Consider the following 18295-nt stretch of genomic DNA (forward strand, 5'->3'; position numbering starts at 1 on the left):
GGGGGGTCTAGTTGACAAGCGGCTGAATACGAGCCGGCAGTGTGCCCAGGTGGCCAAGAAAGCCAACGGCATCCTGGCTTGTATTAGAAATAGTGTGGCCAGCAGCAGTAGGGAGGTGATTGTCCCCCTGTACTCAGCACTGGTGAGGCCAAACCTGGAGGATTGTGTCCAGTTTTGGGCACCTCAATACAAGAGAGATATCGAGGTGCTGGAGGGAGTGCAGAGGAGGACAAAGCTGGTGAAGGGTCTGGAGAATAAATTGTACAAAGAGCATCTGAGGGAGCTGAGACTCTTTAGTTTGAGGAAGAGGAGACTGAGGGGTGACCTCATCACTCTCTACAACTACTTGAAAGGACATTGTAGAGAGGTTGGTGCTGGTCTCTTCTCACAGATAATTAGCGATAGACCAAGAGGGAATGGCTTCAAGCTGCAACAGGGTAGGTTTAGAGTGGACATTAGGAAGAAATTCTTCACAGAAAGACTAGTCAGACACCGGAACAGGCCACCCAGGGAGGTGGTTGAGTCACCGTCCTTGGATAAGTTTAAGAGTCATTTAGATGTGGTGTTGGGGGATATGGTGTAGGGGAGAACTTTGTAGAGTAGGGTAGATGGTTGGACTTGATGATCCCAAGGGTCTTTTCCAACCAGAATGATTCTATGATTCTATATCTCCAACTTCAGTGTAGCAGTGAGCCAGCACTGTCTGCAGGACAAGATATAGTTCATGATATGTACCTGATGTATTCTTATATTTTATTTTTTTTAAATTAAGCTCTATTATATGATTTACACTTCAGAAAGCTAATGTTTATACAAGCACACCCAATAGATAAAAGTAATAAAGACCAAGGTGGTTGTTTTTAATTACTAGCTTACAACAAGTTCCAGAATTCCATCTCCTTCACCACAGTTTTCCATCACGGTAGCTCCAAATCCCAGTTCCCGGATGAGGTCTGCAATAGCTGAAGGGTGTATGACAGCGGGATTATACCTCACTTCTGCCTTTCCTGCCATTAGGGCCACAAGTATCGAATGTATTCCTAGGAAACAAAACGTGGGAATGGTCGATCATGTTTAAGAAAGACATGGTAATATCATGGCACAATAGCAGTTTACTGAGGCAAGCTACCATATTGCAGGTACACACAAAGAATAACACCATTGTTTTTGGAAGATACATCAACAAAGCTACAAAAGCACCACAGCGTAGGTGTGACAGACCAAAGTATTACTTCACAAGAGTTGCATGTTTTTAAACAGCCTAATTACAAACATTTAATCTATGCTATATGAAAAGACATCCTATTTTTACTTAAAAGAAGTTATTCTAAAATACAGTTCTGCATATTTTTCTGATCTGCATTTACCATTTCTAAAAGCCTCTTCTTTAAGACAGAACATGTATGAGAAAGGGCAGATCTAAAAATGCACAATCTTGCCGTACACTAAGTGAAAAGGATTTAGATTCATCCATTTTCTAAGATAAAAAAAATTAAATTCCAGGTTAACTTGGGACACATCCATCTTCATTACAATAATTAAACACAGTCTACATTAATGACTCTTCATTACATCACAGTCATGCGACTATTTTATTCTGCAAATATAATCATCACATTGACAGAAGATGCACATGATTGATGGAGTTGTCCTGACTCGCAGAGCTAAAATTAACTTATGTCTCTTTAACCCATATTAATACTGTCCCTCTCTAATAGCTCCCTTTCTAATACAACCTCCCTGCCTTGAGGTTGCAGACCTGGGCACGTCCCTCTAGTAGAAAAGATCTGGTTTAGTTTCAAAAGGATCCGTATTTGATGCCTATAGTCTCTTTGGAGCACGCCAACTCCTGCCTTGCGAAGGCAGTCTCCAGCCAGCACGCCCACACGCAGCAGGAAGGACATTGCCTTCACCCTGCGAACCAACAGCGAGCAGCCTGTGCGCTCACCCATGAAACGCACCAGCAAAGGTGTCTCCCAACAACCCACACATGAAAAATGCTGTGCAAAAGCTAGATGGATTCTCTGAAAGACACGCTTAGCAATTCAACCGATTACACTGATGTGTGTATCTTACCATCTTCTCTTCTCAAGTTTCTCTCAATGTTGGCTACGCATGAAGCACACGTCATTCCTGTGACCTGGACATAGCACTTCGATATAGTCTTTGTCTCTTGTCTAGCGAGGCGGGCTGGGGACACCTTGGAGGATGGCTCGGTTTTGTGAGATTCCAGCTGCACTTCGGGTGAGGGCTGAGCTATTGCCACAGGCCGTTCTGCCTGTGCTGAAAAGGAGAATGCAATTCACCACATTACCAATAGCCATTGCAATGAGGTATGAGCTGGTGCTACACCAGCCAGAAACACATGCTGCGGTAAGTTTAGACCAAAAAATGGTAATTGCACATGCCTTGTAAATCAATCAGATTAATCCATCTGTCTGTCAATTAAGAGTAAGCAAAAGAAAACAAGACAAAAGGTTGGGCCACTGATTAACTTACAGACTGTTTTGTTACTATTTTTCCTTTTGCCTTCCCTCACTGTATTTGTCTCTTCTGTTGCACATCTTTTGTCCTCTTCTGTAGGCTGTAAGTTCAACCTCTGCATTGCAACCTTAATTTAAGACACAATTTTGTTGACTTCACCTGGGGCACAACACTGAATTTGTAAACAAGTGCATGTTTCGTAAGCAAAGTCAGCGCTTTTGACCTTGGAGACAGGCTTTCAGAGTACAGAGAACTGTGTCTTACAGCAATCCAGGAGATGCTATGCTTATGCAGGAGCAGTATGAAAGGAATTAAGTGGGAGCACCTGACCTCTTCTTCATTTATTGCCATAAAATAGTTCATGCACTGTATTTCTCAAAATTTAATCTTACTGAATCAAGAAATGGAGCTTCCCTATCCCCTCAGGAAGCCTCTCTTCCTATTCGTGTTCGTCTCTATTCTCACCGTAAGTCTTTTGTGCCCTACTATCTAGCCATCTGCTCCCACTGGGCAATTACTTTTAGGGTGCCAGTCATCACAGTAAGCATCTCTACTGGTTTTGGCTGGGACACGGTCAATTACCTTCATAGTAGTTCATACAGTGCTATCTTTTGGATCTGTGACCAAACAGTGCTGGGAATACACCGATGTTTTCACTATTGCCGAGCAGGGCTTACGCTGAGCCAAGGCTTTTCTGCTCCTCACACCACCCCACCAGCAAGCGGGCTGGGAGGGCTACAAGGAGTTGGGAAGGGACACAGCTGGGAGAGGTGATCCCAACTGTTCAGAGGGATATTCCGTACCATGTGACGTCAAGCTCAGCAATAAAACTGGGGGAAGGAGGAGGAAAGGAGGATGTTCAGAATGATGGCATTTGCCTTCCCAAGTAACTATTATGCATGATGAAACCTTGCTTTCTTGCAGTTGGCTAAACATCTGCCTGCCAAGGGGAAGTTTAATTCTCAACAGGAATTAATTCCTTGCTTTGCTTGCATGTGCAACTTTTGCTTTACCTGTTAAACTATCAATCCATGAGTTTTTGCTCTTTTACCCTTCTCTTACCCCTTCCCCTCCCAAGGGGGAGTGAGCGAGTGGCAGGGTGGTGTGTAGCTGCCTACCAGGGTTATCTCCCAGCAGCATCATTTTAACCTCCTCAATGAAGGCCACACTCTCCAGATTCTTGTCACGCCTCAGTCTGGTTAAATATCCCTTTTTACTTACTCCACAGGAGCCAAGTCTTTGATAATTTGCTATTAAAGAAACTTCAGCACAGCAATCCCTAATAGTCTTCGCAGCTAGCAAAGCTCTGATTCCATATTCATGCCATGAATATTATACAGTAGCAAACTAGAGCACCATTTGAACATCAGTATTTATCTGATGTATTTACACCTGCAGATATCTCAATCACTTTTAATAAATCTGATGTATTAAAAGAAGGGTACATATGTTTAATTATTTCATTGACAATGAAGATATAAAGCTTCTCTTGGCAAGCACAAAGTATACATCAACTGCCAAATTTCATCTTGGGTGGTACCAAATCCTAAACAGAACTGCACCATCCTTTTAAATTTAGAAGTTTAATATGTCATTACCTGATAAAGATGCATCGAATCCCATATCCTCTATTGAGGATCGCAGGTCTTCTGGGCTCGTTTGCAGAGGGTCATATTCAATAGTCCCATTACGATTTGAGAGAGAGACATGGATAGATTTTACACCTGCCTTTTGGGATATGACTCCCTCAATGGACTGCACACAAGAGCTGCAAGTCATTCCTTCAATATTTATCACAACAACTTGAGTAAGTGGCTGGCTGGTGTCCTTCAAAGCTGGATGAGAAGACTTCAGCGGAGATGCCAGAGTGGGGAAAAGCGCTACGTTTTCATATTTGTCAGGAAGGCTGACTTTAAATGTCTCTGGAGACACTGCCTCTATGGCTTTTCTCAGTACCTCTACGCCAATTAAGTTTGGGTTATAGTTTATAGTAGCAGATTTCTTCTCTAATGAAACAACTATACTTGTTACCGATGGGAGTGCTGATATGGTACTCTGAATATTGAGGACACATGAATTGCAGTGCATGCCATCAATTCTGAAGACAACTGTCTTTGTATCATTCATGTGGGAGATTTCTTTCAGTGCTGTCTCAGAGCCCTTGGTCTGAGGGTTCCTCAGCCTTTCCAGGTCAATAGTGCTGAGCTTGAGGGGTTTAGGATGCTTTTTGAAAGATGCTGAGAAACCTGCAACTTCAATTTGATGTTTTATTTCTTCTGCTGTAATTAGATGAGGCTGGTAGACAACAACAGCTTCCTGATTGTCCAGGGACACTGAAAATTAATCAATAAAAATAAGCGTGGATTACTGCCCTAAGCATGAGCAGCACATTGCCCCGAGAACATTTGTCAAAGCTTTCCAAGAATGCTTTAAATGCTCAGAGATGTAACTGAAATGGAAAGGAGATTTAATTGGTTTGGTAAACATCACACAATTTAGTTCTTCAAACATTTTTTGTCTATTACTACAACAATTTTCAACTCCTTTCCTCCATTTTTTGCTCTTTCCCCAGGACTTTCACAAATAGCATTACTATTTCTTACTAAATTTATCCTTTTATCAGGGGACTGTGGCAACATGTTTATGCCAAAGCTATTTATGCCAATAATTTGCCTTTTAGATATAACCACATATATGCCAATGTTAATTTTTAATTGAACAAAACATAAACCAATATAAATTACAGTACAAAAAAAAAAAGACACCTGGTATTGGAGATTTCTCCAACCAGCAATAAAGTTACAGAACACGACCACTCCAGGCTCCCTACCAAAATCCAAAACAACCACTGAATACTGTCATACATGTAACAGCAACAGCCTCGCCACAATTTGGGCCCCATTTTTTTTCCCCAACCAGCAATAAAGTTACAGAACACGACCACTCCAGGCTCCCTACCAAAATCCAAAACAACCACTGAATACTGTCATACATGTAACAGCAACAGCCTCGCCACAATTTGGGCCCCATTTTTCACTTCTAGTCCAAATTAAACATGTAAGTAAATACCTGGTACCAGAAGAGTAAGTGTCACACTAAAATGTCTAATCTAAATCCAAGGTATCTCCACAACGCCATCACAGAACCGCTTGGTCAACCTCAATTTATATAAAACTACACTAAGGTTTTACCTTTAATCCGCTGAATCCCTTGCAATTTGCCAATCCTCCCCTCAATGGTGCTGGTGCAGGAATGACAGGTCATCCCCTCTACCTTCAGGCGCAGCACAACGCTACTTGCTTGAGACCAGCTGGAATCTTCACAAGTTCCAGGCGTTACCTCTGGTGCAGAGATACTTAAATCTACTCCAGGGACCAACTGGATGATCTGCTTGCCATTTATAATGGAAGAAATGAAAGTCACCACTGCAGTTTTTTGATCGGAGGACATTTTAACATCCACGATACCTTTGTTCTTTAGTAGCATATTGCAAATCTGTTTAGATGTTAGAGCTGACTGAGTAGGAATAGTAAGAAAAATAGTGTCAGGTAAAACAGGTTGTGGGTTTGCATCAGCTAATGTAGCTTCAAATCCCATGTCGTATATCGCTTCTTGCAGTGTTGCTGGAGTCTGCAGTTTTGAGTCATAAATGATGACTGCATTCTTATCCTCTAGAGATACCTTGCAAGGGAAAAAGAAAAAACAATTTAGCAAATTGCAGTATTAAGAGATGAGAACTAATATCCTGCATGAGACTTGAAATAGCTTTTACTTGTATGTATACTTGCCCAGTAAAATTTTATCACTACTCACCCTGAAGAGCAAAGCCATACCTATAACCACCATAAAGTACCTTCTGCTCATCTGTGCAAGAACACGGCTAGAAAGAACAGATTATTTTCTGCCTCCCCCAGCAGTTTCAGAATCCTTTAGAAGTCTGCCTGGCCACTTAGACTTACGACACCCAGACAGCACCGACACATTTCATGCAACTTCCAGAGCCAAACTCTCTTGAATTAGGATGACTAACCCAATTCAATCCCAAAAGCAAAACAGCCCACAGAAAAAAATTCTAATAACAGGTACAATTCTCAGTTAGTAGTAATTACCCTCAGGCTACAAGGATGCAAGAGAACACGCTTTGAAAAAACCCAGATTTAAGCAGCAGTGAAAGGACTCCAGTATTTCTAGGCATCTTGGGCACAGGCTGTAAACTTGTCATGAGCAATAAAGGACATCAGACCTCTCAAAACAAAATTCAGTTTTGAAATTTGATATATGAAAAACATTAAAGAAGCTGGTTTTCCTCCCTCTGTACATTTTGGTGATCCAGAGACACCCTGATTTGGTACTAACCTTTCACATCAGATGGTACAAATATCCTAAATGTAATTTACTCCCAACTGATGATATATCAAATGCAATTATTGCAGTTTCCAAAATGGAAAACCAATACCTGCCAGAGGCCCAACACATTATCATTCAATTCCATCTTTCCTCTGGGCAAAGGTATAACCTAAAGGCCACAGTCATGATTAAATTACACCAGTTAAATCATTTTAAGGACCACCTTTCTTCATTTCTGTCCCAATTATGGGCCTTAGCAGATCTAGCAACATGGACATTTATTGGTTTCTTTGCAGCTGGAGGCAAAATAACCAAAATGTAGCTCTGTGTGTTTGTATTAGCCATCTAACGTTCATCCCCCTTGCTGACCTAATTCATAATCACTAAACAAAACCTTGTTTTGTTATTCTCAGAGATTCTTCTGAAACAAATGATCTGGCTAAATTGAAGTTCTGCTGCTGTAATGAGAACAATTACTAAATATGACCTCTTAAAGTTTCTTATAGTCCTGTTCTACTCAGACTAAGTTTTTGTAATATATTTTCTTGCCAAAAATAGTTTTAGAAACAGTTTTCAGCTTTGGGATAAGGTATTTACCTTAAACTTAAATATAAAACTCTTAGTGCTGTCCTATTAAATACCTGCTTCATTCCTTATGCAAAAGACATTATGGGATGCACATTGTCTTCAACCAAGTTAAAGTATGAATCTTTCCTCCTATCTTGTCACCTGTATATTCTCAGAAATTACAATAAAAAAAGCGAGGTTGACAAGATTAAATCTTTAACTCGAATAAGGGAGAACAGGAGGCTTCTGAAGCCAGATTATTTGGGGGTGTTATTTTCCAGGTTGCTTTTAGCCTTCATTTGACTTGACACTTGCAGACACCTACTGATTTACCTGACCATACCATGTCACAGATGTTAAGAGTGGTACCCCTATTTCTAAACCACTCTGCTTGGTGATCCAAGGTTCTGGTGTCAGAGCACAGCCTCCTGTGATGTTACAGCTCCGTGGAAGTTGAAGAAGATGAAATACTATGTGCCTTATAAATACTGCTGTCATTTACCAGAATCTCAGTGCGTGTACATGAACTCCTGCTGCAGGCAAAGTACCAACTAGTGCATCATTTGCCTCTGTACAGAAGCACCACAACTGCAGAATCATTTAGGTTGGAAAAAACCTTTAACATGATTGAGTCCAACCATATGAGCCCTTCAAAATTAGCTAGAGGTAACAATCACATGCCCGCTAAATTAAGACGGTGTACCCTATTCTGGGAAGAAAAGTGTTCAACCTAACATGTATCCACTATATAGAAATTATCTTTTGATTATTTTGATGAAATCAGGAAAATATTATTTTCTTTAGAGTGAAATAACCACTACAGAATGTTACAGCATTATTTCAGATCCTAGATACTGAGTAATTAAACTTCTCAATTTTCTGTTGCTGCTATTGTTGGAACCGTTCTTTCTAGCACAAGTTAGGTCATAAAACTAATAGGAATCTCCCAGCTTTTAACTTGTTTCCATTTTCAAAACTCCTGTAAAATGATGTATTGCATAGGAATAATCAACTCACCCTGGAATACTCTATAGTTCAGTATTTTGCCCATGATAGAAAAAAATACTGTCAAAATATTGATTTCTCCTCTGAGTTAAGAAAAAAAAAGTTAAAATCAAGTCAGATGAAGGAAGTCTGGAGTCAAGGAAGTCAGAGTAGCTCTGTTAATAGTTCAAGAACACAGTTCTACTGCTCATTCTCTCACTTCCTCTTGGACAGTAAAAAAAGAATGGAAACTTCTAATTCTTGCAAAAGATAACAAGACATTCCTTTGTCCCTGGGATTACCTGCTACTCTTCGCGAACCACAACAGAACAGCATTATTTTTCATGGTGAGTCAACCACCACATGATTAACAGGGCACCTCAAACCCACAAATGCTTTTGAACCCATGCAAGGGACCTCATCATTGGTTTGAAAGAAAAGACCTGGAGGCTTCTGAGCAAATACTGACATTTATTCAGCAAAAGGGATGAGGACAGATTGCTTTTTTTCAGCAGTGTAAGTTCTAGGGCTTTTGCTTTACCTTATGTAAAAGTTTCCTGTTCTTGCCCACCCCCCCACCCCGGCCTTTTTTCTCATTAGTTCACAATACTGAATTAATTGTAAAGCAGAAAGTTATTTAAGAGTAAAAAACAGATAATGACTTAGCTCCCACTGCAGTGTAGTAATCACTTGTTTTTCTCTTATACCAGAAATACATGAATGCACTTCTAACATCAGCTTCCCACGAAACATACAGAACATACTCTTTCCACATATTTTGCTCCCTTGGTGCACCCTTTATCATGGTTTCACATGTAAGATCAAAGCTCTGTAAGAACTAGCGACAGTGTTACTTACTTTAATGTCACGGACACCGCTCATCTTCCCAACATGCTGTTCAATGGTCTGAACACAGGAATTGCACGTCATCCCCTCCACACCGATGACTATGGATTTTGTCTCCATTGTGAAATTCTACTCAAGTCTTCTCATTGCTGTTGGCCAAAAAGAAGTAAGACATTTGTTTTCAAATAATTTCAAAAAGATTTAAATCAAAACAGTCATTTAACAGATGATGTACTTGGCCATATGTAACTCTAGCAGATGTCAAAATCCGAGCAAAGCTGAACAGGAAGGAGAACTTTAGGTATTTATTCCTATGAGTTTTCAAAAAGGGAAAGTGTTTAGAGATTTATTATCTGATTTGTGTTACAATGGAGATCACGTAATCCCACGCAGCAAGCTGGGATTCACTGGTGTGTGAGATGAGACTACAGGGAGAAGCAAGTGGGAAAGACACCAGGTCTTAGAATACCAGAACAATAAAGGACAGCAGGTAAGTCACAGCGGCACAGGTGGTGATCAAGTTTTCCTACATTTACATCTCATATATTATCCTACGCGGGCAAAAACAAGTGATATTGAAATTAGCCCTAGGAAGCAAATCAAGCTTTTTTCCACATCTCATTTAGGAAAGCCTAATATCTGCTCCTCTGAAGATTGACATTATTATTTTTGCTCATAAAAAAAGAAGTCCAGAAAAAAGTTATTGAACCCAAATCAAATTAAATTGTAGGACTTCCTTTGTTCAATGTATAAGCTGTTAAGTAGCAGAGGGGAAAAGAGGGGAAAATAAGTGATTTCCAGAATTTTTTTTAACCTTCTGAAAATTCACATTATTTTTTTCCAATGACAGAGAGGTCAGTGACCAGAAAATGATCACAGCCAAATGCTTAATGTTTGGCTGCAGTGGAGGCAACAGCAAATTTTGATGATTAACCATACAGCTAAAGTTAAACATGAGTGTAACTTGTTTTTTTACCCTGGGGACCTACCTGGGAAAACTAAATTACATTAAGTATTAACAATGTTTAATAACATTAATTTGCTTGCTCTTTGGTGACATTTCAGAACTCTTCCCTGTTATAGAAGGCCTGAAAGTTTCTGGTTTCACTTTGAGAAATTCTACAAAGTGTGCAAGAATACAAGGATGTTTCATCATAGAAACCCCACTCTGATGCACAAAACTAAATGCTGAAGCTTAATCAACAACAAGTAAAGACAGTATAAACCTCTAAATTAGTGAAACTTCCAATAAATGAAAAACACATTTTTCTTTTAACTGCATTTTGTGTGAAGAGCCAGGAACACATCACAAATTTCTGTCAGCCACTAGCCTGTGGGAGAATTTAACTATCATTTCTAGGTCAAAAAAGAAAAAAAAAAAAAGTTTAACTGTGTAAACAACATGGAAGATAGTCTGAGAAGTTGATTATAGTCAGTAGAAAACAGTGACAGTAACTCATCCCTGCTAAGAACAAAGCCAAGTCTACCCTAAGAGTTATTACAGATCTCACTTCTTGCCTATTCTTACAAGATCTGAGTTATTAGAATCACACACACAAATATTTGTATGTAAATATTCACATGTTACAGAAATATAAAACTGTCACCTGACACACAAGAGAATTACGAAAAAGCAGAAGAGTGTATTTTAAGCACACTACACATGGCATGTCCCTTCTAGGGCTCATCTGCACACTCAGAGGTACAAGGTATTTTTTAAAAACACTATAAAGCTACCCAATAAAATACATGCTTTCATGTCATCATATTGAAATACGACCCTTACTGACTACCTTAGCTCTTCCCCAAGGAATGCTCAGTCCACAAAGAACAAACAAAGACACAACTGTAACTGCACAGGCAGGAGCAATGAATACTCCCACCAGGCCGAGTACTTGATTTACAGTGTGTTGTGTGAGCACAACCCGACACATCCAGCTAACTGCACGGACACACAATAGTGTATCACAGACAGAGTCAATCTGTCCTCAGGTAAGGTTTGGATAGAAGTGAATTTACAAGCATTTCAGGTACACGATCAACTTGATGTGGATTGTGTTGTTTTAGTGAACAATAATGGTTTTATTCTTAACCAATGCATTGCTCCGTCTATAAAACACCTTCATCATCAATTTGTAAATAATTTTAGGATTTGACAATGCAAGCAAATGACAGCCCTCCCCCATCTGACAGCTATGTATCTAGAATACAAGGAACCAAAAGGCTTCAATCCAACTACTGCTGTTTCGGAATATCACCTAAAGCAGCTTCACCTCAGGAAGCACCCTGGCTTTGAACAAACTTTATAAAAGCTTACTGTATTCCCTACTATACTATTTACTGCTTAATACCTTTGGAAACTCCCATTTTCTATTCTCTTTCAGTACACAAGCCAGTAGTACTTCCTTGTTTGTATATTAAGACCATCAATGAAGTAGCAGAGCCATTGAAACGATCCGGCTCTGCAATAGCCAGAGCCAAGCACAGTGGCTACGTGTGACGGAGCCACGCTCGCTGGCAGAACAGGAGGCATACAAAGGATAATTAAAACCAAAACGATGTCTGACGATAGTCATAAGTCCTTGTACATTTTTAATCCAACACTCTTTTAGGCTTAATGATTCTGTTGCCTGTGTGCAAGTTCAAATCCAAACACTTCATTTTCTTGAAGAAAGTCACCTAGTGTTTCTATTAAGTGAATGAAACAACAGAAAGAAATAATTTCTGCTGTCAACTGCAGTTGCTTCCAATAGAAAGGAAAATTAACCAGTGGTCAGGCACAAGGTGACTTAGAAACTCAGATTCATCTCTCCGAACCGTTTCTTTTTGATGTGTTTACAGCAGTCTTTGTAGGTAAAATATCTGAAGCAAGATAAGAATTGATAAGTTGTTCACAACCTCACACTAGCAAAAAAAAAAAAAAAAAAAAAAAAAAAAGGGAAAAAAAATACACGCAGTGTGAGCAAAGTTAAAACACTGGCAAAAACCCAGACTCTCACCTTACCCCTAAAAAAACTTTTGTGCTTCCAGTACCCGAGCTAAGCCAGGCATCACAGCGTGACAAAGCCCTATGCACCGCGAACACACTCTGTGCCTGTTCTAAGACCAGAAGGATGCTCAACTGGGAAGCTCACAGTGTTTCTGGCTGAGTGCACGACTTCAGTTTTCACCAATGTTTTCTATATATCATTATCTTGAATTTATAGCTGCTGAAACTCAAGAGGTCAAAGCTAGGCAAAAAAAAAAAATAAAAAAAAAAAATAATCACACAAATGCCAGAAACAGGATCTGTCAGATTTAACTACAGTCTTTGGACTTCAATAAATTTCTAAGTGGCTGAGTCCTACTTAATAGCTTGCTTCATTTACGCTGAAGAAATATAAATTATGAATTATATTAAATGGAAGAAAGGTACCTGTCCTAAAGCTCTGCAAAGACATACGAAAAAGAGCAAAGGACAGCTTGAAAGGACGAAGCAGTATCATTTCACCCTTGGGCTTACAGAAGTGTTGGAGACTGGGTTATAGGACTTCTGGTCCAATACAAAGGAATGAGGTTTTATTACACTCATTGGCAAACAGTTACATTCCAAGTATGACTAGATATATGAGGCTTAATTACTGAAAGAAAAACTGCACATCTATAATAAATACCTGCCACAGACAGCCATGTGATATTCTAAGTAGGTTGTAATTCACGTTGCTCAAGATTTTAACAAGCCCTGCTTGGTCAGCAGACTATGGAAACTGCTATGAGGGACTTGATTTCTATACAAGCTGAGTGGGGGAAAAAAGTGCACCTTGAAACCATTCTACTTCACTTCTAACAAGAGTTTTATAATACTTGAAATAAATTCTTAGCAAATAATTTTACTTGTTTGTGTCCTTCCGCTACCTCTCCGAGTGTGATTTCTGGAGAACATGAATGTACCCCTGAGATAATCATAGCAAACATTAGGACAGAATGTAACTAACAAACTCTTGTTACATGAGCATACTAAGGCCAACTGGGGCTCCTCATTCTTGAGTTTAGCCTCAAAATACAGGGAAAAACACTGTGGAATACAAGTAAGAAGAATAAAACAGTAAATGATACATAATGCTAGCTTTCACTTTCCCATTCTGCCACTTGGGAAGGACAAAAAAGAATGAAGTCTTTCTCTACAATAAAATACACTATAATTATTAATTTCTAATCAAATAGTTTGTGCTCACACAGTGCATCATAATACATGCAACTAACTTCCATATTACCAAACAGAAAAATTATTCCTTGGTCTATTCACATCCACAAATACAATTCAACAAGTATTTAAGTACAGAAATGCAATCTTTGGTGCCTGTATAAGAGATTTTAAGGAACTTTTCCCTAACAACAATTTCATGCAGTTTCCATGCACATAGAAAAGCAATAGTTAAACTGGGTTTGCTCTTGCTCATTTTAGTGTTTCTGAGGTACAAATTAAGCAGCTCAGATTAGGAAAAAAAAAAAGAAGAAAAGCAGGGGGAGCCTTGGGGAAGAGGCTCAATGACTTGTGCATTCAAACCCATCACAAGCCTTTCTCTGAGGCCCGCCAGCGGCAGAAGAGGTACCTCTCGGGTCCCGCAGCGAGCGCAGAGTTACTGCGGAGCAGGACGGAGCCCAGGAGCCCCCCCTGGTCCGCGGGCACCCCTGGCCCCGCAGCCCGCGGTGCTGCCCCCGCTGCCCCCACCTCGTCCCGCGGAAGAAGCCACAGACGCGCGGGTGCGACTCCCGCACCGCTGTGTGCCGGGCGCTGGAAAAAATCCAGGCGGGAGCAGTTTGCAGAGGGAGGCGGCCCTGCAGGAAACACCGGGGCTCGGTCAGTCGGTCTGTCTGTTGCCGGAACGCCCGGTCACCCCCTGCTCGCCCCACGGAGAGCCGCGCCACCCGCCACGGGACGAGCCACCACGCCACGGTTCCCCTAGGAGCCGGAGGGGCCTTGCCACCCTTCCTCGCCCCTCCGCAGCGGGGTGCGGGCAGACCCTCGCCCGAGCCGTTCGTTCCGGGCCCGAACCCCCCGCGGGGCGCTGAGGGGCGGGCCGTTCCCCACCGCGCTCAGGCGGCGGGACCTACCCCCCCCACCGCGCCGAGGGGACACGTAGCGGAGCAAACCCCCTTCCCGCAACCACCCCTTCCCGCAACCACCCCTTCCCTCCCTGCTCCCTCCCTCCTTCCCGGGACGCGGTGACACCGGCCCGGGCCGCACTCACCGGGGGCTGCGGGCGGCTCCAGCGGCCTCTCCCCGCTGCGGGGCGGCGCCTGGCACTTTGCCCCACGCCAGCGGGCGGCCCCGCCCCGCCGGGAGCGCGCCGCCACGTGACCGGAGCGCGCGCCACTCCCCGCCCGCTCACGTGACAGGAGCGGGGGGGGCGGCGCCGCGGGGCACGTGACGGCGGCCGGAAGGCACCAAAATGAAGCGGAAAAGTCCCGTTTCCGTCAACATGGGCGACGGGCCGTGCGGGGACACCGCCTGCTGCGGGGAGCGGCTCGGGAACTCACTCACCACAGTCGGGAAACGTCCCGGCTCTCACCGGCCCCGGAGAAACACCTTATTCGCGGTGATTCCAGGGGGAAAAATACTGCAAAAAGCATGGGATCTCCACGGAAAACGCAAACGTTGCCAGTAGCCGTGAACGCTGCGGCTGGAACAAAGGTGAGGTTCGTTTCAGCACATGCATCAGGCAGAATGGACAACACCACAATGTTTTGGGTCTGTCCATTATACACCCTCACAGCAACAGCTGGGAACACCCGCTGTAGGATTTAATTGGTTTGAGTTTTTACACTATTCCTTACACTTCAGCAGGCAACGGAGCATCGAGGAAAACTAGAAGAGGCAGAGAGGTTTCTAGGTACGTTTATTAGACCAGGAATGCCACTGTACAAGTGGTAATCAGAGAACAAATGCCATTACATAGTGATTTTTTTCAGTGAAAGTTCAGAGCAGTTTATTGAAAGCGCAGGCTGTTACTCCCTCCATTCCTTTGGAGTGATTCTGCCCACGGGTGAGAAGCCCCACTCAATTCCAGCTTGTGTTAACACCTGTAGGAGGATAAAAATCAAGGTTATTAACTCCAAAATCAAAGAAACCTTCAGATAGAGGGCTATGTCTATTGCTTTTGGTTTAGATTTCTTGCATTAGAATGTGATATCTCAGTCATCTTCTAATAAAGCACATGGAATACATTTATAATAGTATTTAAATACTTCTGCTTTCTATTTCAAAATACCTCGCTTTCGGACAAAGAATCTGAAATGTAAAACCCCATCACCACACTTGTTTTAATCTATAAGTGTTTTTGCTAAAACCTCTACCCGTATAGCTTAGAGATCCCATGTAAAATAGAGAACACTTGTGTTTCTGCTGCATTTTAAAATCAAGCAATAGACACAGAAACGTGTAACAACTCAACATTGAAATATTAACTAACACAGCTTTCACCTCTATCACATTACTATTGGCTTAAATAAAAAACTCCTAAATTCTGACCACTTAAGTATTTCAAACAAGTAGGCCCTTGTGAAACTTAGCTCGCAAGTTTACAGCTACAGTCACAACAGAGTGGTGAAAAAAAAGGATGACTTACATATCCCCAGACAGCAGTAAAAGCTACGGCCCCACCAAGGAGTACCAGGTTTCCATATTTATCATGGAAGTCAGGCTCATGTTTGCGATGAGCTTGTCTTACTGCAGTATGCCGAATGCTACGAGCTAACGAACGTTAAAGAGAATTAGAAGTACAGAAATAAACTAAAATATACATTCAAACCATTCACAAGCCTCATCTCCCACCAACGGAGAGGCAAGCATAAGCAGTGAAACATTTTACAAAGAGCTGAAAAAAACAATCAAACTTTTGGACTTGGAGCTCTGAAATGATTCCAAAACACAGGATATACAGGAAGCCTCCTGAAGTCTAATTCCAGTAAGAAAATTCTCTAAGTTACCTTTTTTTAATTAAGATGTTTTCTTCGGGCCCTCTGTGTGGAAGTTCAATTAGAATTTTAAGTATTACAATTTCTATAATAAAATATTTTGCTTAGTACTTAAAAGTTTCAGATTTCTGCATGTAAATATCTATACTGTCAGTATGTATCCGTAATACAAACATTTTAAGGATGAAGCTCACCATCAGATTAAGCAGTTGAAGACAGTGGTTATGGGTAACACCTTTCTCATTCCTTCAAGACATTTGAAGGGAGGGGAGGGAGGTGAAGAAGGAAATGGAAATAACCGTGGGCCTTTGCATGAGATAAATAATAGAGAGGGAAATATAGAAGGATATATTCAGATGACAGGATGTGTGGATGTATGCTATAAATGTACACTATGAAAGGTACACTATTAAGAAGACAGGGTTAAGAATCAAACCTCCAGCTTCAATACACAGGGATTGTTTAGTAGTTGTGTACAAAGCATTTCATAAGACACTGATTTGTGCATAAAAATAGACAGTACAAACTATAATCTTCTATCAGGCCAATGGTTCACATTTACCCAAACAAGACTAGAGAAGATCTACTACATCCCTAGCATGCTGTGAGGCTTTGTTGGTGTTATTTTTTTTTTTTAAACAGAAAAATGAAGCTTGAATATCTACCAAGATAAACAGTGCTAAGCTCATTTCTTTTAGGTGCATGCACCTCGGGGTAAGCCCATCATGAACGAAGACCAGATTCGAGAGGGCCGGGTTAAGCACTGAGAAAACTATCACTGAAGAAGTAATTTTACCCTTGAGTCTGAAGGCTGGTCATTGACTATACCTCACCACCTCAGGTTACGAGACCTGGTTGTGCCTTTAGTTACCATCAAGGATGAAAAGCACCGAGGAAGGGACCCCAAGGTCAGCTCAAGTAAAAGCAAGCAGGAAATAAAAGAGACAGGAAAATAAGAAAGAAATAACAAAAAGGCAGCAGGCGAAGGACGACGAGAGAGAGAGTCGCCCGCAGCCCCTCAGCTGCCCTCAAGACTGTTCAGGGACAGTCCTCACAGGGAAGGCACCTCACCGTGGGGAGACCCCCTGACGAAACTGCCTGCTCCCGAGAAACACCCCCAGCCCTTCTACACTGCAGAGAGCCCCCTCCTTGCTTACCGGTGAGGTTCAGAGCAGCCCTAGCCACAGGGAACATGCTGACAGGCGGAGTACGGCCCAGCCGCGGCGGGACGCTGGTACCCTTGGCGAGCGGTGAAAAACAAAATGGCCGCGCCGGAAGTGGCCGAGGTGCCGCGCCACCGAGCGGAGCCCTGTGGGTAACGGGGCCGCGTAGCGGCGGGGAAAGGCGGCTCCTCGTTTCGGCGGAGCGAGAGCGGGGTCAGCTCCGTAGCCGGGAGAAGGGGACGGGGGCTCCTCTCCCGTCTACAGATTCGGAGCGTTCCGGTAAAGGCCGAGAGGGGCGGGTGCAGCCGTGAGGAAAGCGGTAAGAAGCTCCCGGCGGGTCCTGCGTTCGCAGTGTCAGGATGGCCGAGTGGTCTAAGGCGCCAGACTCAAGGCGTTCCGCGCCTTCCCGTGGCGGATTGGGTGTTCTGGTCTCCGTATGGAGGCGTGGGTTCGAATCCCACTTCTGACACCACTTTTTGAACGTATTTTTTTTCCCCTCCCCGAGGGAATTTCAATTCATACAAGGGCAGAAGAGCTACAGCCAGATATTTTAGCGCTCATAGACATTGCAGCGAGGTCCCGGAGCCACAAATAATTTCTATCGTACACACGCCCTCAAATAGAGAAATAAGAAATGAAAGAATGAATAAAATCATCTGTGGTGATTATGCTTGAGAGCCCATTATCCACCAGATGAGGATTTCCCCCGAGTACAATTTTAGCAATCGTTTTAACACAACCTAGCAATATACTTCCATGCATAGAATCACAGAATGGCTTGGATTGGAAGGGACCTTAAAGATCATTTTGTTCCAACCCCCCTGCCAGGGGCAGGGACACCTCCCACCAGACCAGGTTGCTCCAAGCCCCATCCAGCCTGGTCTGGGATGGGGCAGCCACAGCTTCTCTGGGAAACCTGGGCCAGTGTCTCACCACCCTCACAGTAA

The 18295-nt window shown here is 42.5% G+C and overlaps 2 protein-coding genes and 1 non-coding gene across 6 annotated transcripts in view; 1 reads left to right on the top strand and 2 right to left on the bottom strand.

The window, feature by feature from the left end:
- Positions 1-14545, bottom strand: part of ATP7A (ATPase, Cu++ transporting, alpha polypeptide) — a 29006-nt gene extending 14461 nt beyond the window's left edge. The window contains exons 1-6 of one of the 4 annotated variants that reach the window (XM_014955252.1): positions 14460-14545; positions 9241-9377; positions 5676-6165; positions 4083-4817; positions 2077-2283; positions 877-1040 (exon numbers count right to left, since the gene is read on the bottom strand). In XM_014955252.1, coding sequence (XP_014810738.1) covers positions 877-1040; positions 2077-2283; positions 4083-4817; positions 5676-6165; positions 9241-9348 — 1704 coding nt within the window. In that variant the 5' untranslated portion in view covers positions 9349-9377; positions 14460-14545. Of the gene's footprint in view, positions 1-876; positions 1041-2076; positions 2284-4082; positions 4818-5675; positions 6166-9240; positions 9378-12232; positions 12311-13820; positions 13874-13939; positions 13957-14459 lie in introns of those variants that run through there. The other 3 variants (XM_014955255.1, XM_014955253.1, XM_014955254.1) reach the window with 3 other exon arrangements.
- Positions 14546-15090: 545 nt separating this feature from the next.
- Positions 15091-17498, bottom strand: LOC106895441 (cytochrome c oxidase subunit 7B, mitochondrial). The gene is made up of 3 exons (XM_014954866.1): positions 17343-17498; positions 15837-15961; positions 15091-15291 (listed from the first exon to the last, which is right to left on the bottom strand). The coding sequence occupies exons 1-3, from the start codon at positions 17377-17379 to the stop codon at positions 15217-15219; spliced, it is 237 nt and encodes a 78-aa protein (XP_014810352.1). The 5' UTR covers positions 17380-17498; the 3' UTR covers positions 15091-15216.
- Positions 17499-17701: 203 nt separating this feature from the next.
- On the top strand, positions 17702-17817 carry TRNAL-CAA. Its single transcript has 2 exons — positions 17702-17739; positions 17772-17817. It is a non-coding gene; the product is annotated as a tRNA-Leu (tRNA).
- The last annotated feature ends 478 nt before the right edge of the window (positions 17818-18295 follow it).

This window comes from Calidris pugnax, unplaced genomic scaffold (assembly GCF_001431845.1).
Source record: "Calidris pugnax isolate Ruff unplaced genomic scaffold, ASM143184v1 scaffold38, whole genome shotgun sequence".
Taxonomy (NCBI): Eukaryota; Metazoa; Chordata; class Aves; order Charadriiformes; family Scolopacidae; genus Calidris; species Calidris pugnax.

Coding starts and splice junctions, on each gene's coding strand:
- LOC106895441 (XM_014954866.1), bottom strand. CDS start 17,379: ATGTTCCCTGTGGCTAGGGCTGCTCTGAACCTCACCG. Junction 15,962..17,342: donor GGCTGCTCTGAACCTCACCG/GTAAGCAAGGAG, acceptor AACGTTCGTTAG/CTCGTAGCATTCGGCATACT. Junction 15,292..15,836: donor TTACTGCTGTCTGGGGATAT/GTAAGTCATCCT, acceptor ATCCTCCTACAG/GTGTTAACACAAGCTGGAAT.